General features: G+C 38.2%; 1 protein-coding gene and 1 long non-coding RNA gene across 2 annotated transcripts in view; one reads left to right on the plus strand and one right to left on the minus strand.

Moving 5' to 3' along the window:
• PLPPR4 (phospholipid phosphatase related 4) overlaps window positions 1-12,495 on the plus strand; it is a 31,318-nt gene extending 18,823 nt beyond the window's left edge. The window contains exons 4-7 of the mRNA XM_083867811.1: window positions 1,320-1,515; window positions 4,781-4,838; window positions 6,111-6,284; window positions 8,255-12,495. Coding sequence (XP_083723937.1) covers window positions 1,320-1,515; window positions 4,781-4,838; window positions 6,111-6,284; window positions 8,255-9,592 — 1,766 coding nt within the window. The 3' untranslated portion in view covers window positions 9,593-12,495. The remainder of the gene's footprint in view (window positions 1-1,319; window positions 1,516-4,780; window positions 4,839-6,110; window positions 6,285-8,254) is intronic.
• LOC310912864 overlaps window positions 1-19,730 on the minus strand; it is an 87,372-nt gene that overhangs the window by 14,711 nt on the left and 52,931 nt on the right. The window contains exon 2 of the long non-coding RNA XR_014590734.1: window positions 5,164-5,342. This is a non-coding gene — a long non-coding RNA (uncharacterized lncRNA). The remainder of the gene's footprint in view (window positions 1-5,163; window positions 5,343-19,730) is intronic.

Raw genomic sequence — 19,730 nt, forward strand, 5'->3', positions numbered from 1 at the left:
ACCTGTCACAGTATTCAAGTGAAAACTTGTCAGAAACTCTCAGTAGGTTTGACATTCTTTTTCTAGAATGTGTTTATCTGCCTCTCAAAAAGGGCTAGAATCTGGCAACTTAAATGATAGAGGAACACGTTGAATTCTTTATTTTTACTTTATTTGTCATTTATGAAAAACTCTACTTTGAAAGGCAGCTGGACCTTGATCCCATTCTTACAGTTAATTTCTTCTCCCAATGAGTGGCTAAAGAAAAGATTTCCTCTGTTTCAGAAATCTTTCATTAGACAAGGCAACCCGGGCAGAGACAACCAGCAGGACAGCAGACTGAAAACCTGTTAGCGCAACCATTCCCTGGGTTTTGGTAGTCTGGCCAACAGGAATGTAGTGACAAGCAAGGTTATGCAATCTCTGACCAGTAAAGCTTCATAAGAGCAGCAGTGAGGAAGAAAGCAGAGGGTTTGTAGATTACATCATGAGCAAGGAGGACTGTGAACATACCCCAAGTCCATCACCAAAAACATAGGCTCAAAGACAAATGAATTTCATCCCTCATTCCCATTCTGAATTTGAAGTTTTTTTCATATTTTAATGGCTTTAACAGTCTTTCAATTTTAGGATGAAAATAAATTTATGAATAAAAGTAGGGTATTATAGGTAAATCTTAAGGAGAAGAGCAGTTGAAAATGTTCAGTAAAGCAATTGCATTACTTCAATTTCCTTGAATTTGGCATTATTAATCAGTCTGAAGCATTGATCCCTTATGAAATAGATTTAAATATTTGGATTAGTGACAAGGACACAATACTCAAGAAACATGAGAGGTGTGAAGGTAGCCAAAGTTATCACCAGCTGGTGATTCTGTGGTGGCAAAAAGAGAACAGGTCTTCAGAGCAATGGTCTAATGGGCAGTTGTCCATACTACTAAAAGCCTGTCTTCAGTGGGCAACTCCAAGGTCTAGGTAAGCATATATGCTCTCCTCAAAGTTGGCTACTCATCACTCAGTTCAGAAGGCTTCTTTCCAAACTGAAGCAGCTCCAGTGTAGCTATCTTTTGTGAAAAGATGTTGGAGGACATCAAGCCATTAAAACAAAATTTTAAGCATCAACAGCAAGAAAATAAGCATAAACAGTCTTAATTTTATATTAAAGAATTCAGCTTTGCAATAAGCTTTTGTTCTGCATTTAAATTCTCTTATTCTGCATTTAAATTCTCTCAAGTCCAATAACAAAAGCCATCAGAGCTCTGTTGAATGTACTTTGCACAGTTAATCAACCTAATTAATGCATATAATAAAATTAACAAGCTCTGTTGATTTCTTTCCTAGGTGTTCATGTGTTTGGTCTTTGTGCAACTGCTCTTGTTACTGATATTATACAGCTATCAACAGGATATCAGGCACCATATTTCCTGACTGTTTGCAAGCCTAACTATACATCCTTAAATGTATCTTGCTCTGAGAATTCTTATGTTGTGGAAGATATTTGCTCAGGAGCTGATCTCAATATTATCAACGCTGGAAGGTTGGTTCTGTTCTTCACTGTTCTTTCGTTCTTAATTTTAAATATTCCTGTTATTTTTTATTTTCTGTTCCAATTTCAAGATTTTTTTCCCCTACTTAAAGTCTGAATGAGGTAAAGGTGAATGCATAAATGTCTTTTTAGTAATGTTCAATTTTCTCCATAAAGATAGTAGTCTAGCAGTGCGCTTTGGAAGACTTTGTCAGGTTCCAAAGCACAGTCATTAGCAGCTGTTCTGCCCCCTCAAAGGGGGCAATTTCCTACACAATTGTCACTATGTAGAACTTCTGCTGCTTTTCCAAGTGGTCTGTGGGCAAGTTCCCATAACAGGCAGGGGAAGAAGTCTCCTAAGTGCTTGGTCTGAGACCTCTGTATAACATACATTACAGTTCAGGTGTTTGGAAGTTGTTGGACAAGTTTATTTTCTGTTTCTCTAATTATTTTTTATATTAACAGCATTGAAAAAAAATCTCTTTTTCAGAGGAAAAACCACAGTAGTACAAAGCTGTGTGTTCCCAAACCTGTCTTTCCTTGCATGGTATTTCTAACTGGATTTTTATCTTTTTCCCCGTAACCATTTGTTATTACTGGATATTGCCAGTGGAGCCTGATGCTTCCAAACAGTGTCTTGCAACTGCATGGTGTCCCAGGGAAATCAAGACATGATTACACAGGAGCAGGCAGAAAACTTTTCACAAATACATCTCATTCATTTCATTATCTCAAGTATGATGTCTGCTGCTTTGAATTGACTGCCAGTAGCCATTCCAAAACCACAAATCACTTCTAAGTTTAAATACCATCACTTCTAAAAAACCAGTGAAATTAGTGGTAACATATTAAGACTAAGCAATCAAGTTTGGGATGTTTCTGTTTCCCTAGAAAAACAACCATATATTAATATCCCATCATAGAGGATACAACTGGCAATCTATAACATTCTGGCACCACCTACAATTTCTCCTTGAGTCAATTTTATTGCATTTTTTCCTTTATTATGTTGTTATTTCCTTATGCCAGTCTCAACTTTACCACAGCAAGCAGCACTTCAGTAGCACTAGCTACTTCCTTCAGTCAACTATCTAGAAACTATGGTATAACTTCTACAGTACAGGAGGTTAATTTGACTTCAATAATTTCAGTTTGGAACTTGTTCTGAGTTTGCTAATGGCCTTCATTTTTGATTTGTACTTCCCAGAAACTTTGGCTTCAGAAATTTGCCTCTAGATTCCTGTATGAAAAGTATAGAGAGGAGCACATAATTATCCAACTGATTACATCAAATCATTTTTCTGCATCATCCCCAAATATCCAGTGGTTCCTATTGTCCATCTTTTCCTCTATCATCTTCAAAGAGCCTTTTCAGTCACTTTTGTTCAGCTCTCCAGTGAGGTCTCTGTCCTCTGTCATCTCTGGTATTCTGACTCAGTATGATTCTCTCTCTCAGTAGGACACTCTCACTGTTGTTCCCCCCATACACATCCTCATTCATGAGCACTTAGAATACATGGTCATCAAAGTTCAGGATATGTTTTCTTTGTTCACCTTTTCAGTACAGAGCCATACAAAAAGACTTCATATTTTTAGCTGGAATTATTTTCATTTTAGATTAAAAGATAACGAATAGAGGAACAAAAGCAGTGACACCATTAGAGAGTACAGAGAGTGCATTTAGTCTGTGTTTGCCCTGAAATCATGTGAATAGAAAAGAGAATAAAGAGAAAATTGACTGTGCCATTGTGACACAACTTATATACTATAAAAATGCCATCAAATTAAGGTTAAGTGGTAGAAAAGTTCATAGACTTTATATACACATTAGCTCCACAGAGACTCTAAGTAGATTTATGCTTCATTAAAACCCGCACAGGGTAAAGGACTTGATTACCTATTATAAACATTTACCCTTTTTTTATTTTGTCTTTATTCCCCTGTCCTCAACCCTGAGGTGGTTCTGCAGGAATATTATTTGTGAAAGATTTTTTCAAGGAGGTTAAAAATAAAACAAGATTAAGAAGAATTTAGGTCTGTCTTTAGAAATGCAAGAGGAACCATGCAGATTTCATCTTGGTCAGAGCCATGAACTCGCTGGAGCCATAGGCTCAAATTCAGGTCAGCAGTGTGGCATTCACACTGAACTACATGCACATTTTTAACTGCCAATTAATTATGTAGAACAGACAAAGCAAAATGCGTAGGAAAGAAATTTAGAAAGCAGACTCTGCTGCTTTGCAGAACAAATGTCTGTCTAAAGTTAAAGGACTGTGTTTCAGGCTCTGCTATTTTAAACTAGCTCACTCAGGTGTTGCTAGGAAATTGACTGTGCGTGGAGCCCAGTTAGGGTGGCAAGACCCATCTGTGAAGTTGAAATATAATTTCAGTGTTTATCCCAAGCTGAGCTTTCTCAGCTGAAAGTTGCTGTTGTGACTGCGAGATAGACGTATACTTCTTCACCATGACATGCAGCATGTTACATTACATCTCTATACCACTGTAAACAGAGAAATCCTCAGTGTATCTGACTCGGAGCTCACAGGTGATAGACTTTTTTTAGGGCTTCTGTGATTCAGATGTCCACTATAGAACAGGTATTGCTAAATGCAAATTAGCCAGTTTTTTTCTCTCTACTATGTAAAAATTTCTTTTGCATTCACATCACTTCTCTTTAGTTGTTTTTAGAGAATTGAAATGGGTCTAGAAGAATAATAATACTAAAATGTTAGAGAGCCTCATGTGATGTTTCTATATTGCTTCTGCTTGGACAAAATCTCCTTTTCTTGTCAGAGAAGTAGAAGTTAAGCTGTCACTTAAATTTCATATCTGAAATTTGTAATTTAAGAGCCAGTCCATATCATTCAAGTCTCCAGGTTTTGAATGGGAGCAGAAGGCCCCCAGCAATTTCAAGAGCAGATCTGATATCACCCACTGTGTCTGAGATTGGACATGTTTTACTTTATTCTCTTTCTCTGGCCATCAAGAAGGGGCCCAGTAATTCTTAAAATATCCTCCCCATGTTGTTGTGCTCCATTAGCTTCTGTCATGATGTAAAGTGTTGATTTATTTTTTTTTAATAATCCTATAGACATATCAAATAAAGATGTAGTTTGCCTGTCTCTGAGAAAAATGTCACTCAATGACAAATGTTACTGATAGGTCACATATTGCTTAGGAAGTATAAGATGGCTGTACCACCCAGTGTTTTTTTCATTGAGCACTAGCACTGTGCATTTGAACTGAGAAGTATAATTTTAGTGTCCTTCCTTGGCAGAAAGTCATTCCCTTCTCAACATGCCACCCTGGCAGCCTTTGCAGCAGTGTACATTTCGGTGAGTAACCAACTCTGTTCAGTTTCATTTATACAAGACAAAAGTCAGAAATTAATTCGCTGTATATTGTAAAATTATGTGTTGCCTGGATATCATGGATGGATGGATGGATGGATTTTTATCCTACCAATTTGAAATAAAAATAAAACTACTAATAAAGCTGGGTTTATTGTAGCTGTTAAAGAATAAGGAAAAGATTCAACTGCTTGATATCCTTTGTTAAGAAGCAAACAAAAGTGTTGTGTTAAAGTATATTTGATGCCTCATATTATCCTCATATAAAATGCAGTGTTTATCTGTCTTACACAGTGATATTTCAACTTACCAGTCAAATTAACTCTTATGTATGCTGCCTTTTCTTTGTTGCTGTCTTCACTTGATTTGCTGCATTTAAACTTTAGGCATTAAGGGCCTACATTCATGTGATGTAGTTTAATTTCACCTCCAGAGATTTGCAGCATAGATGAAATGGTACAATCACTCCCAGAGGCCTTCAAGGTGTTACTGCAAAGCAAGTGAATAAAACCCATCAGTTGCTAGCAGAGAATTGTGGGATGTGCTGCAGCAATCACAACTCATTTTGCCCTTCTCAGTGGTAACATTTCTTCAGTAAGGCCCACAATGTTTATACTACAAACAACTTAATTGAAGTTTAAAAAGTAATTCCATCCCTCGTGCTGTAAAAATCAGAGGAAAACAACAGCAAGGACCAGTTAATGATATTAGATAATAGTATTGTTCTTGTTCTGGGAGCTTGCCAGTATTTATTCTGCCCAGAGAACAGCCAGAATTTGGAATAACATCGATGAACCACCTCCACTTAATTTTTGTGACCTCCCTGATAATATGTCCCTTGGCTGAGAAATGGCTCTCTAAAGCATCTGGTGGTAGCTGTTGTTGGAGCAGGTTATTGCATTCATCTGGCATGACATCTGGCTTCTGTGTTTCACAAGCGGTGGCTCCTTAGTCACATTTATAGAACATTTGGGTGCTGATTGGGAACAGTATTGAGGCATAAAATACTTTTCCTAATTGATGTCAATAAGCAACACTGCCTATGTTTTTTGAAATCCATTCCTTGTGATTTCAGATCTTTTTGCAGTAAGTGAGCAAATTTTAACAGAGCTGCAAAGTAAAATTAAATGGATTACTTGTAATATTACTGTGTATTAGTGATCTATATATAAAACAAACACTGAATGTGAGAAATAAAAATCTTCTTAGGTATATTTAAGTTTCTTCAACTGCTTCTTTATTTCTTTCTTTTTCAAGATGTACTTCAATTCTACATTAACAGACTCCTCAAAACTTCTTAAACCACTCTTGGTCTTTGCCTTTATCATCTGTGGAATTATATGTGGTCTGACTCGTATCACCCAGTATAAGAATCATCCAGTTGATGTTTACTGTGGCTTTCTCATAGGAGGAGGAATTGCTCTCTATTTGGTAAATATAATAGTCATGTTTAAGTTTTAGCAAATTAAACTTACAAGGCTGGAATAAGAGTACTGGTTATTTTTATGAAAACTTTTCATCATGCTTACATGCCATAACTATAAATGAAGTCAATATGTGTTGAGAATGATGAATTAGGGATAATAACTTTAAAAGCAAACAGGAAAAAGCAAGCAAGTATTTCAGTGTGAAGTTCCATAACAATGCATAAAGTGGAATATAATCATCTGGCATTGTATACAGAAACAGTTCTGACTTTATTAAATACTTAAAAATACTCCTCTTTTCTAATTCACACTTAAAAGCATAACACAAGAAAAATATTTGATTAGTTGGTATTTGTTGCCAACCTGAGTTGGTAGTGACAGTGTTCACTTTCTGATTTCAAAAAGTTATTGAATTAGTATGAGCAACTCAGCTGAGTGAATTGCTGAATCTGCAAGAAATTAAAGGCAATATTATACACTTGTGATTCTTTGGAGTTCTTAAGGAAACCATGCAGGGGGAAAAGGATGGTCAAATCAGGTTATTCCTATGTTTTTCCTTTGTACTGTGTCAAAAGCGATGGAACACCTTGGAAGGGTCCTGTAAGGAAGCATGTAGGTCAGGCCTGATTGTGTCTGTCAGCAGGAAGCTCATCAACCACTTGCTTTTGGTTGCTACTCTCAGCATGTTTCCAGCAGGAATTCGCTGCCCTGGCTGCTCAGAGAGCAACACAGGTGCCTGTGAACAATCAGAACTTCTGCCTGAGTGTGGGCAGGGGAAGAGAAGAGTCTTGAGAGCCAGTGGGATGGTTTTACCCTCAAGAAGTCAATGATGAATTCTAATAATACCAAAATAAGTTCATTTCCTGGCCCCCTTTTTTCTGGCATAACATAACCTGAGGTACCTGCAGATGGTCTGCAAAGGTGACCAGAGAAAAACGGGTTTCACAGTGGCAGAAGAAACAGCAGTCAGGGTAATAATAGAAACCCCATGAGCTACTTAAGTCAGCTTCTATGATTGCACTGTGAGCAGAACGGCACTCTGTTGAGAATATTACTTCAAATGATTCTCTGTTGTAGATTTACCTAAATGGAGCTGTTGTCCCCATGTTTAAAATATACAAACAAGTATGCTTTGTGGTGTCTTCATATACTGTTGTGTGACATCATACAGCAGAGACTATGTTGTCCTGGATACCCAGTGCTCAGTAAACTTGCCCTCAAAACTACACACCTATGGGAGGATGTGGAGGGGAAATAATGTGAGACTACAGATATTTCTGAAAGGAGTGTAAAGAATGAGTAACTCAAGTGATTGAGTCAGATATTTGAGCCTCTTGAAGAATACTCTCAGTGGAGTCTTTTTAAAACAACAGTATTTTTACAGTGAGTCTACTGATTAGGAAAATGTTTTATAACTAAATCTTATTAAAGTTCTGCAGAGCTTGGAAAGCAATTGATTTAAAGTTGATAAATTTTTCTGTGATGTAGATATTGTATTACATGGTATTGTGCAGTAGAAAGGGCAGAATCTGCTAATGGCAGGGAACAGCTCAAGCTGTAACAAGATCCAGTAAATCAAGGTAGACAGTAGTATAGTTGTAAAATAGCTTTGCCTAAGAAATGGCAAACATTTATTTTTCTAACAAAACAGTATTTCTGTAGCTGTATCTGTTGCTTGGTAAAAAGAAGAAAGCTCATGGAGGCTAAGTCCTCACCTCAGCTATTTACTGCCATGAATAATATGCCCTGGTTATCCTAGTGATAACTCATATACCTAGAAGTAACAGATTGAGGACAGAATTTGGACTAAGTCTATGCTAGTGAGGAAAGGCAAGTAACCATACCCATCAGTTTAGCTGGAGTAATTATGTCACTGAATTCTATTTAAAAGCAAAATAATGTAATTAAAATACCTTAAAAGGTGTCCTTTTAAACTTTCTTAACCAACTGTTGATGCTTCTGTCCAAATATCAGGGCCTGTATGCTGTGGGGAACTTCTTACCAAGTGACGAGAATGTGCTTCACCCAAATTTTCACAGAGAACCTCTAAGGTCATTGACAGACCTCAGTCAAGATGCCAACAGAATCCTGCCAGGTAAAAATGGTGGCAGCAGCGATGGCATTGTCTCTCACCGTACAGAAAGTATCCTGAATAGAAACCACAGAGATTCAGGCTCCCTGACCAATCTCAAGAGAGCAAATGCTGATGTAGAAATAATAACACCACGAAGCCCAATGGGAAAGGAAAACATGGTTACTTTCAGCAACACTTTGCCGAGAGTCAACACACCGTCCTTGGAAGATCCAGCAAGACGAAATGCAACAATACACGCATCAATGGATTCTGCCCGTTCCAAACAGCTGCTGTCCCAGTGGAAGAACAAGAATGAAAGTCGGAAGTTGTCACTGCAAGTAATAGAGACTGAATCTGGCCAGTCACCACCTAGGGCTATTGAAATGAGGTCGAGCTCAGAACCCTCCAGAGTGGGTGTAAATGGTGATCACCATGGCCCAACTAGCCAATACCTGAAAATCCAGCCTGGCAGTGTACCAGGCTGTAACAACTCGGGTCTTACTGGCGGGCCAAGGGTCTCTATTCAGTCCCGTCCTGGCTCATCCCAGCTAGTACACATTCCTGAAGAGACTCAGGAGAATGTGAACACATCACCCAAAACCAGTTCAGCTAGAGCTAAGTGGCTGAAAGCTGCTGAGAAGAGTGTTGCATGCAGGAGTAATAGCCAGCCAAGAATCATGCAAGTAATAGCCATGTCTAAGCAGCAGGGAGTGCTTCAGGGCAGTCCAAAGAGTTCAGAGGGAAGCACAGTGACCTGTACAGGAGCCATCAGATATAAAACCTTGACAGACCATGAGCCAAGTAGCATTGTTAGAGTTGAGGCCCATCCAGAAAATAACAGACCTGTAATTCAGATGCCATCAGAAGGTGAAGGAAGTGGGTCATGGAAATGGAAAGGTCCTGAAAAAGTCACTCTTCGTCAAACATATGAGCTAAATGATCTTAACAGAGACTCTGAGAGCTGTGACTCCTTAAAAGACAGTTATGGGTCAGGTGACAGGAAAAGAAGCAACATAGATAACACTGAGCATCACCATCATGGAATCACTACGATAAGAGTCACACCAGTGGAGGGAAGTGAGATTGGCTCAGAGACTCTGTCCATTTCTTCCAGCCGGGACTCAACGCTTCGGAGAAAGGGTAACATCATTTTAATCCCTGAGAGAGGGAGCAGTCCAGAGAACACCAGAAACATCTTCTATAAAGGCACATCCCCCACACGAGCGTACAAGGACTGAAAGGAGACATATCAGCTGGTCCATACCACCACAAAGTAAACACATCTTGACACAGGTTCTGCTCCCTTTGTTTTGAGATGATATTTACCTTTATGTGCCAAATTATTGACCAGCAGCCCTGCATTGCTGATGTGCAATGTGCATGAGCCTGTGAACAGCATGTGGTGGGGGGAAAAGCACAATGCCAGAACTAATGTGAAACATTTTCATGCAACTTGTTTCTTCAGATTCAAAACATTTATCTGAGGGTGATGATGTCAATTAAAAGAATGGTCTTGAACACAGACACTGTATTTCCTGAATGTGCCAACTTTTTATTTTATATTTGTGTCCAAAACCGACTGACTTCTTCACAGCAAAGGCTGTATCAGTGGTATATATTCATCTTTGCAAAATTTGCACCAAATCTTTAATACAGGATGGTGCTGATGATAACTTTACATGTTTTGAAAAATTGCATAATTATTAGACTCTGCAAACATGACATATTGATGTGCAGTTACTTTACAAGTAATATTGCTAATATTATGATGATGCTGGCTGCATTCATTTAGCATAGGAAATATTTACAGCTTTGTTATAGTGGATCTGTCACATTCAAAGATTGCAAAGGTTTTGTGTAGTTCTTTAAGATGTCTACTGCAACAAAAAATGTGTGGGTGACATTCCATTAGAATGGAATGACTATCTATTTTGAATAGTTTTGCTGCTACTGCTCAACTTTTGTTTAAGAACAGGTGCTACTAATGAAGAGGCTGCTTCTTAGTGGGCTAACTTGTAGAATTGTTTTAAATTACATTTTTTAAGGGGTCTTATCAAGTACTACAAGTAATTCAGATGTTACATTTTTAAACTTCTTATTCAGTCCTTCAACAACCCTTCCATTTTTCTATTAGTTTTTAAACAAATAATGCAGGACACCAATAACTGCAAGATGTGCAAATGTGAAAGGTGAGCCATGAGTAAATAAAAGTAGATGGCAACTTTCCTGAGCAGCTTCCATGGAGACAGGAATTAATATCATAGCTCACACGTAGAAGCAGTCATTCACCTCGCTTGCTTAGTATGCCACAGGAACAATCACAAGTTTCACCCCAATCACCATCATGTAGGGGATTTGTGCTTTGCATTAAGGAATGGAATGCCTTGGTATTGCAGAATCACTGAACAAGTGTTGCATTTTGCCACTACTACAGTTCACCTCCCTTGAGACACCCTCCAGAGCCTTCTTAAGCATGATATTTTTCCCACCACTGCCACTTAAGAATATAAAAGGTCTCTGCACCTGAGAGAATATGAATTATTTTACTAAACTGAGCTTTGGATATAATGAAAAAACTTGCCTGTTAAAAAATCTCCATTGCCAAAAATTATTAAAAGGATAAGTTATGAAAGGAATAAACGTGGCATGTCCTACAATGGGCCTGCTATGTCCTAGAATGGGCCTACTAGAAGAAATGCCTCATTTCATTTGGCTCTGACTTAAACCCTGAAGGAAGACGGGGCAGTGCTCACTCGCTGCAGCTGTTCCTTCTCTCCTATTTCTACCTGAAAGAGGACAGGTACTCTCAGACACCTGCCAGCTCCCCTGCTAGGAGAGGAAGGGAATGGCTTAGCAGTCCTCTCACTGAATAAGAAGTAGCAGATTAGGTCTGTTCTCTGGCTTTTTGAGAGAAGTGTTTTGGTCTAAGTCGTCTTCTCATTTGGGTGTCAGAGGACCAGATATATTCTCTATAGTCAGAACCTGTCTGCAGACCCTACCCCACAGAACTCTAAGCAAAAGCCCACCCTACCCCAGCCAAGTGGGAGGTAGAAGGAAGAATCATCCTTTTCAAGAATATAAACAGCACAACAAAAACATAGACCAAAAAAAACCCAACCAAACAAAAAACCAAACAACAAAACAAAAACCCAAAAAAAGACCTCCAAACCAAAACAAAATCCCAACCCCAAACCCAACCCCAAACCTAAGTAATTTCACAAGTATGAGGATGGTGTTTGTGAGTCAATGGAAAGCTTTATATGTACTTCCCAGTTTTACAGGTGCTCCAAGCTTAGCTGAATGCTTACTGTCACGCCAACTGTGCCAAGCAATGCTTCCTTCACCTGCCCATCACCCAGTGCTGTGGAAGAGAGTCAGTCCTTAAGGAAATGACCACACTCTTTCTGCTATTGATACAAGATTACCCCATCATACTTAGGATGATTGGGAGAAAACATTCTGCAGGTTGCATGTAAGAAGCTACCCAGTAGGGTTGCAGCATATTGTGTTTGTTAAAGGCACTGTATGTTGAAGACACACTTTAAGGCACATTAGCTGGGAAAAATAATCATAGATACCAGGAGAAAAAGAAAAAAAAAGTATTTTTTTTAGTAATAAGTTCTCAGATGCTAGTATTTACAAGTCAGGATTTGTTTTTTCTTTTCAAAAGGATGTACCTTTAGTCCTTGGTATTTAATATGAAATTTTGTACAAGATTCCTAGGAATTACAAACACATGGACTGTCATGAATAAAACCCTTTGGATTTAGTTTATTTTAGGTACAGGATAAAGCAGGTAGGATTAGCTTTAAAGGAATGGGTAAGACACAAACACTGTTGGCCTATCAATGCAGGGAAATAAGATGCAATCATTTGTTAGTTTGTAAGTGCGGGGGAAAAGAACATAAGTAGATGAACCTGGAAATAAAGGAAAATTGAAATGGAGAATAATGGCAATAAAGCAAAGATTAGAAAATGTTCCCTCTGGCAATTTAGCTGTTTTGGAAACAGCAGGATTCCTGGTGGGAGTGTTTGTTCTTTATTCCTTGGTTTTAGTCAGATATATATTGGCATATATGTTGCTTTTATTACTCTAAAACTTGCTGCACTATTTCAAGTGCAGTGTGATATTTTTCCTAAAGTTTCCTATTTCTTAAGAAAAGATTTTAAAGCTCTTGTGTAATCATTGAAATTATGTTCTATACATAAATATTGATATATTCTTTTTTACTCAAAGTGCCAAAGGCTACTGTTTTTAATAATGGCTTATCAAATTATATTACGTTAGAGAGCAGAAATGTAATAATATATACATTGGAACTCAGACCTCTGCATGTATATTTGATAAGGAGCCTTTTGTAAAATTACTCTTTGTTTACATTCCACTGGTACCTTAATTTAAAATTAATCAAATAAATGGACAGGTGACATCTTCTTAGTGTTCTGATTTTCTTACTTGCTAACAGGCACGAATTTCTTTGTTAGGCTGTGCTTTACTGAGAAAATACTTAAAAATAAAATATGTTTTTAAATGAGAATTCTCTATATAAAGTATCGTGTTTAATAAAATGTTATGCCATGTTTTCAAATGGAAAATAATTTGTAAATTGCTATAAATGTATTTTGTTAAATAAGTACAGATCAATGCTACTGTGTGAGTTTATTGTGCTAACATCATGAAATAAAGATGAAGTTCCTCATTGATGTTTATCTCTGTGGTGAAGCAGTATCAATTCCCCCCAAAATTATTTTCTAATATTAGGTATCTCATAATGTGTAAAACAAAGCAAAAATCTAACCAAAAAACATTTTAGAAAAAAACTCCAAGTGAATTGGGAACTTCAAGCCAAGTGACGATGTGCCTGCTCAATCATTCCACAGCACCCATTGCTAAGCCCCTAATGCCCCTAAACCACCTTGCTGTTGTTGGGTAGAGCTGCCAGACATGGTGAGCCAGCCTTGGATTTGTGAATGAGAACAGGGCAGATGTTGGAGACAAACCTTGAGAGGACAGGGTCTCCCCAGGGGCAGAAGTTAGGTTGCAGGAGTCAGCAGGTGTCACAGCCCTTTGCTGGCAACAGTGAAAAGCCTGATGTGTAACAGCATACTCTCAAAGCAGTCTTACCTAGAAGGCGCACAAGGTAGTGTGGTGAGCAAACAGCAAAGACTGTCACCAAGCCTGTCTTGAAACTCCCTGAAACGGCAAGCAGGGCCCAGGTGCCTGGGGTGGAAGACACAGCTGTAGCTGAGGCATGCACTGGCAGTGCTAATGGCCTAATAAGGACCACAGGGAGTAGCAGAGGCTTTCCCAAGTGTGTCTGGGCCTTTGTGCAGGCTGCCTCTTGGTGCTTGTGTGTCCTTGGGGCAGGTAACCTGCTGTGGCTGGGGGCAGTGGGCAGCTGCTGTCACTGCTGGCTCCATCAGCACGGTGCTGAGCAGTACAGCAGTGTCACACGTGCTGTGCTCCACGCCAAGGCACGTCGGATGCACTGACACCGCCTCAAGCTGTGGTGCAAATCTGGGTCACTTGGCAATCCCTGCCCCATGCCTTTCATGACAAGGTAAGATGGGAGCCCTCAGGCAAAAGGAAATCAAAAACCAGTATGTTGCCTCAAAGAAAGGGATGTGTGTGTACAGCTGTGATACTGTTTCCTCTGTGGTGACTGAAGGCACTTCTTGTGGCTGGGGCTGAAGAATGTCCTGCCCCTACGGCATGAGTGGCCAGTCTTAGGAGAGCCGCTCCTTTGGCCAGCAGCAGATGCTGCTGTGGCAGTGCATTATATGCCTTCAGTGAGGCTGTGTGAAGCATAAGGGCTGTGGACCAAGGTTATGGTGTCCCATCTTTTGGGACATATATTGGTAGCCTGGGAAAGCTACAGATAGCGATGGCTGGTGTGGCAGAGAGAGACTGCCAAGGATGCAAGAGAGAAAAACAAACCAGGATAGGACTGCTGAAAGCTGACATGTAATGCAAATCTGATGAGTTCTCCCCTGGGAATGGCCCCTTCCATGGATCACTGAGTGGCCTAGACAATTAGTTCAAACATTTTGAAGGGCACATTTTAAAAATATGAATTTAGACTAAAAACCAAGTCCCTCTCTGAAGGGTATCTTTGATGTAGAGATTATATTTTGAAACTTTCTCATCTAAGATGAGAAAGTACTTCTCCTGACAAACCTTGTCACATTCTCTTAGACCATTCTGGCGACAGCAAGAGTGTACTAATTTAAGAGAGCCCACTATGATCCAGATTGATGACTAAATGTGATCATGCAAAGGGGTTTACAAAGGTATGACTGATTAAACTGAAACTCAAGTCTATTTTGTGCTGGATTTTATAAGAGCTTCAGAGGCCTTGATGTAAGAAGTCACATAAGACAAGACTGTACCAGAATCAGTTTGGTGTAGATTTATGAAAACCTTTTGTGTGACAGATCAGTGCACACCAAATTTGGCAGGAACATTTTAAAGACATTAGAACCCTTTTTCATGAAGTCATGAATAAAATCTTTTCACAAACCTTAAAGCACAGAATGTATCAAACATGGGATAAAACTTCCAAATGTCTCCATACTCCACATTCAAAATGAAAGTAAAGAGACTCTAGCTGCATACATGTACATACAAACACACACAACACAAAGTTAACATGTTCAAGCCAGGGTTTAGAAGGAGAAAACTAAACCTACAATTTAAATCAAGGAATAAATTGAGGCAAGGCTGCAAATACTCTCTCTAAAATTTTTCTGCTTTGCCTGCAGTATTCTCTTCAGGCATTGCAAATATGCATATAGACATCATTTAATTATACCTGCCATATATGAAATCTGTGATTTTGCCATAAAGGATAACACAAATCCTCACATTCAATGGCTTTATTGGCACATTACTCTTAAAAAAAATAAAAATAAGGCAAAAAGCTAAGAACTTATCTATAACTAAAGCAAGTCTGCTCAAGTCTGCTAGAAAACATTTTTCATGTTCAAGGGGAAAAAAAAATATCTGCTCTCCAAACCTCGCCCTACATTCAATGGCCAAGTGTCATTCAGCTTTTTCTTACTCTATTACTTTTCCAGTGCTGCTCAGAAAGAAATACGAGTCATGGGGATTTGTGGATCTGTCAAATCTCTGCAGCTACTAAATGATGCATAAGGAAAAGCTCTGCTCTCTCACCAAATCATTCACAGGAGACTGGAACATATCTGAGTGCAATGTGATCCTGTTTCTGCTCCTGCTTCAGAGTTTGTGGATTATGATGTCTGTTCTTACCCCATGCTGAGGCCAGAAGACTATCTCTACTATGTGAATAACATTACACAACTGGAGAAATAGCTTTGCTCATTTTCACCTGTAAACTATATGACTATATTTTGTAAACAATAGCCAATATTTGAATTTTCTCTAAAATTAGCTATAATGTTTTCAGTTAGTACAGGCTAAGTTTATCAAAGTTCTAAGTACGTGGTTTTTTGGTGTTCATTCATGTACATATTGATGAGATATTCTTTGCCTGAGCTACATAACTGATCCTATGGGCAAATCACCCTGAAATTTGTTTAGTCAAGGAGATGTGTGGATACTTACCAGAGTCCAGGTGTACACTTTGTTCATAAAGAGTCAGCAGGAGCTGAAAACTTGTGCAGTCTCCTGTGATACTTCTTATCTTCCTGTAGCATTTGAGACAATTATCTTTGCTCTTTTAAGAGAGGAGAGTTTTCACAGAAGTGATTCCCAACACTGATTATGAACCAGCCTGGCAGGGAATAGTTGCAGGTTTTGGCCACTTCTAGGCTTTATTTTCCTGAGAACTCCTATGGGTATGATGACAAACTAATGCCTTGGTTTACTACCAAAGATGAGCAGGAAAGCTGAAGAGAAGCATGCAGTTTAAATGATCAGGACAGCTTCATATAGCACATTCTGGCTGGTAACACAAAACAAATGTGCTGTGAGCTGTGTATGCCTAACAGATTGCAGACTTGTCTAACCTGCTAAACCAAGGCAGACTGTGGCAAGAGGGTTCTTTAAACACTTTTATTTTTAATGAGATTTATGAAAGAGTTCTCCATTCACCAACTTCTTTTCTGAAGGAAGCAGAAGAATTCACATGTAAGTCCAAAAGCCCCAAAACTTATACATTACCCAAGGAAAGAAAATGAGTCAGGAGAAAGTTGAAGACACTATACAAAATGGAAGAGTAAGCAGCACTGAAAGAACAAAATCATAATTTAAAAATTTACATGTGATTTTTATCAAGCAGTGTAGGCACCTAATTACTACAATCAGTGCTTTCTTAATTCCTCTTCAGTTAATCATCAAATAAATGAAGACTGGGTCACTGCAACACAATTAATTTCCTCTATACTTAAGATACAAAATCTGCCTAGTTTACAAAGCCCTGAGCTCTTGTCATTGAGAAGGGTAAGGGGATGAACCAAAGGAACTGGTGAGAGTATATCTTAATCTGTGAAGTGATACTGAAATTACGTGAAACTTTATGATATTCAAGACCAAAATTTTTGAAAATTACAAGACTAGGTAATCTAGCACTGGACTCACAGCTAACACAACCAAAATACTTCAGAACCTCTGAAGGAACATATTACCAGTGAAGTTCACTGTGTGGATTTGTAGCAAGGCTGGTGAGTTGGACAGTATCAGTCGTATGCCACTAAGCCATGTCAGACTGTACAAACAGTCTGTTGTTACAAAGGAGAGCATGTAGAGAGACACAGCAGAAGATCTGCTTCCATAGAAACAGGTGTAGCTGCTAGATGTGCTGCATCCTTGCTACACTGAGGAAAAACCATGGATCAGCAGTGTACCACACACTGCATCTAACTTGTTTTGTTCAATCACAATTTAAAATCTGAAACAGATAAATGATGATCAGTTATTATTTATGATGTAACGTAGCTGCACAGGCTTAGCATACCTTCTACCAGGACTTAATAACTAGTGGAAAACTGGAGATTAAAAACTAAAACATTAAGGATGAAGTATCTTTCAGAAGCTTTAATCTGATTTTTGCATTCTCAGAAAAAATTTTTAAAAGCTATAGTGCCTGATCATTCATTTCCTAAACAGACTCCAATTGCTCCTATAGAAATTAGAGTGGTTTACTTCTGCACTTTTGCACGTTTGTTCCTATTTGTTAGAAAATGAAGTTGAAATTCCATCTTTCTAATCCATCTCTCCTATTCCAGTTGATGGTACTTTCCTGTACATAAGGAATCCAACTGGCAGAACCACAAGGGTGCCCATTCCATCTTCTATTACACCCAGTCTTGTTCCAGCCTTGTAGAGACTTAACCAATCTCTTTCACCTACAGTGCAACTGCTTTATGTGGAATTGATGAACATTTTTAACAAATAAAAACAAGCTGCTGTCTAAATCACTGAAGAAACAGGACTTTAGAATTTACTTTTAGAAAAAATTATAATGACAACAGTTCAAGGCTGAAATGTTATTTCTCTCTAGTCAGTATCACATTATCCATAATTCTCTAGAAAAGTGCAAATGTATTTCTGCTTTTAAGTTATGGCGACATGAAGCTTTGGATTATCCAGGGAGAGTTTAGCACTGATGTATAGCTGGTAAATTGAATTCTGAGTCCACCTGATTCTCACTTAACAGATTGGACTACATAAAACAAAGTAGTCGTATAATAAATTACAGGCAGAGATGTAATATCTGTTATGTGTATTATATTTAGGGCACAAGGATGACATTTGGTAGATGCCATAATCTGTTGCAACTGTATTAATCTTTACTGAGTGCTGCCAGTTCCTGGTAGAATTCTGATGTTATCATTTAAATAGGAAAAAAAAAATTGTATGTTGGAAAATTATTCCATTTTTCTCTCTTCTGTGACACAAAAATAAAGTGCTCCATTTAAATGCACTCCTACATGGTTTTCACTGCATAATGGTACTCTGTGGCAGCACAGTAATGCTGCTTTCTACTAAAAAATATGAATTGACCTTATGTAAACTGCAGTAATTGTTTCCTGCATTAATGAAAAGATCCTTCATTTTTCCAGAAGAGGAAATTCAATTGAATTGAGGTGCTATGAATCCAGAAGTTCAGATATTTCCTATATTTACATGTCTCTGGTGCCAATACCATAGAACAACCTGTGCAAGCAGAAGCTTCTGGATATGAACATCACAGATCTCTCACTTAAGCATAAAAGTGTTGAAAGTACTTTATGTGTTTTTAGCATATACTTTCCAAATACATATTTTTAGATGTTTTGCTGAGCATCTAGTTGATTATATTGTCTCTTCACTGAGCACAAAATTCAAATCTATGTCTTCTACTACCAAGTGCCTGAAAGGAATCTTAAGGAAAAAACCACTTTCATTCAGGTTGGCCTTGTTTTTATTGCTTGAGAGTGCTTGGTATACATCAGAGTAATGAGTGCTTATTAGGAAGATGAGACAAAAGGACAGAAGATTTGTATATTGTATGCTGTTTCATTTCAAATGGTGATCTACATCACCTTAAAAAAAATTAAAATCTAACAGTTCTTGGGACAGTGAAGAGTCAGTTACAATAAACAAGATCCTTTAGCTATCATAATGAACATTTAAAATTTCTGGAACTCTGTGTGTTAGCTAACATAATCACTCAGTCTTTTCAGCATCTGAAGTCCACTGGAACCAAATCAATCTTGAGGAAATGTATACTGTCAAGATTAAATAACCTTGTATGTTTGAAAACCAGCAGGAAATCTTCTAGCTGTTGCTGTAACTTACGGCTCTGCTGAGGTAAGCAATCATGTCAAAATATAGAGCACTCATGGACACATAAATGATTGATGGACGGATTAAATTCATTTCTAAACAATTTTATTTCTAAAAATAGAAAGAAATATTCCCTTGAAATTTCCTGAATTACATCCAGTAAGAAACCTGTTCCACTATCCTTAGCATGACTGTATGCATAGAATGCAGCCCTGGCTGCCTTTGGTCCAGCCCAAGTAGCCTGTGTGAGGTTTTGGACTTTGAAAATTATTAGCAGTAAGAGCCTGGGAAATTATAAACTTAGAGTAGTAGTAGTAGCAGCATGGACAAGAATATGGATAGAATATGAACAAGAGGGGAAGACAATGAGTTATGGAAATCTTTGCTGTCTCCAGTTCCTTCCATTCTCCTTTAACACTTTTAGGAAAGTGAAAATCCAGGTATTTTTAGATATTATAATACCTATTACTCCTCACTGTAGTATTAATGCCATGTCCTAGTACCCGTCCTTGTTTTCTCACAAAAACTACAACTCCATACAACAGGTTGTATTTACCCACTTCTTCCTTTTTACCACATTGTTGTTTTTCTTTCTCCTTAGATTGTGTGTCCTGGTAAGTACAATC

This window comes from Zosterops lateralis (genome assembly GCF_965231275.1).
Source record: "Zosterops lateralis genome assembly, chromosome: 9".
Lineage (NCBI taxonomy): Eukaryota > Metazoa > Chordata > Aves > Passeriformes > Zosteropidae > Zosterops > Zosterops lateralis.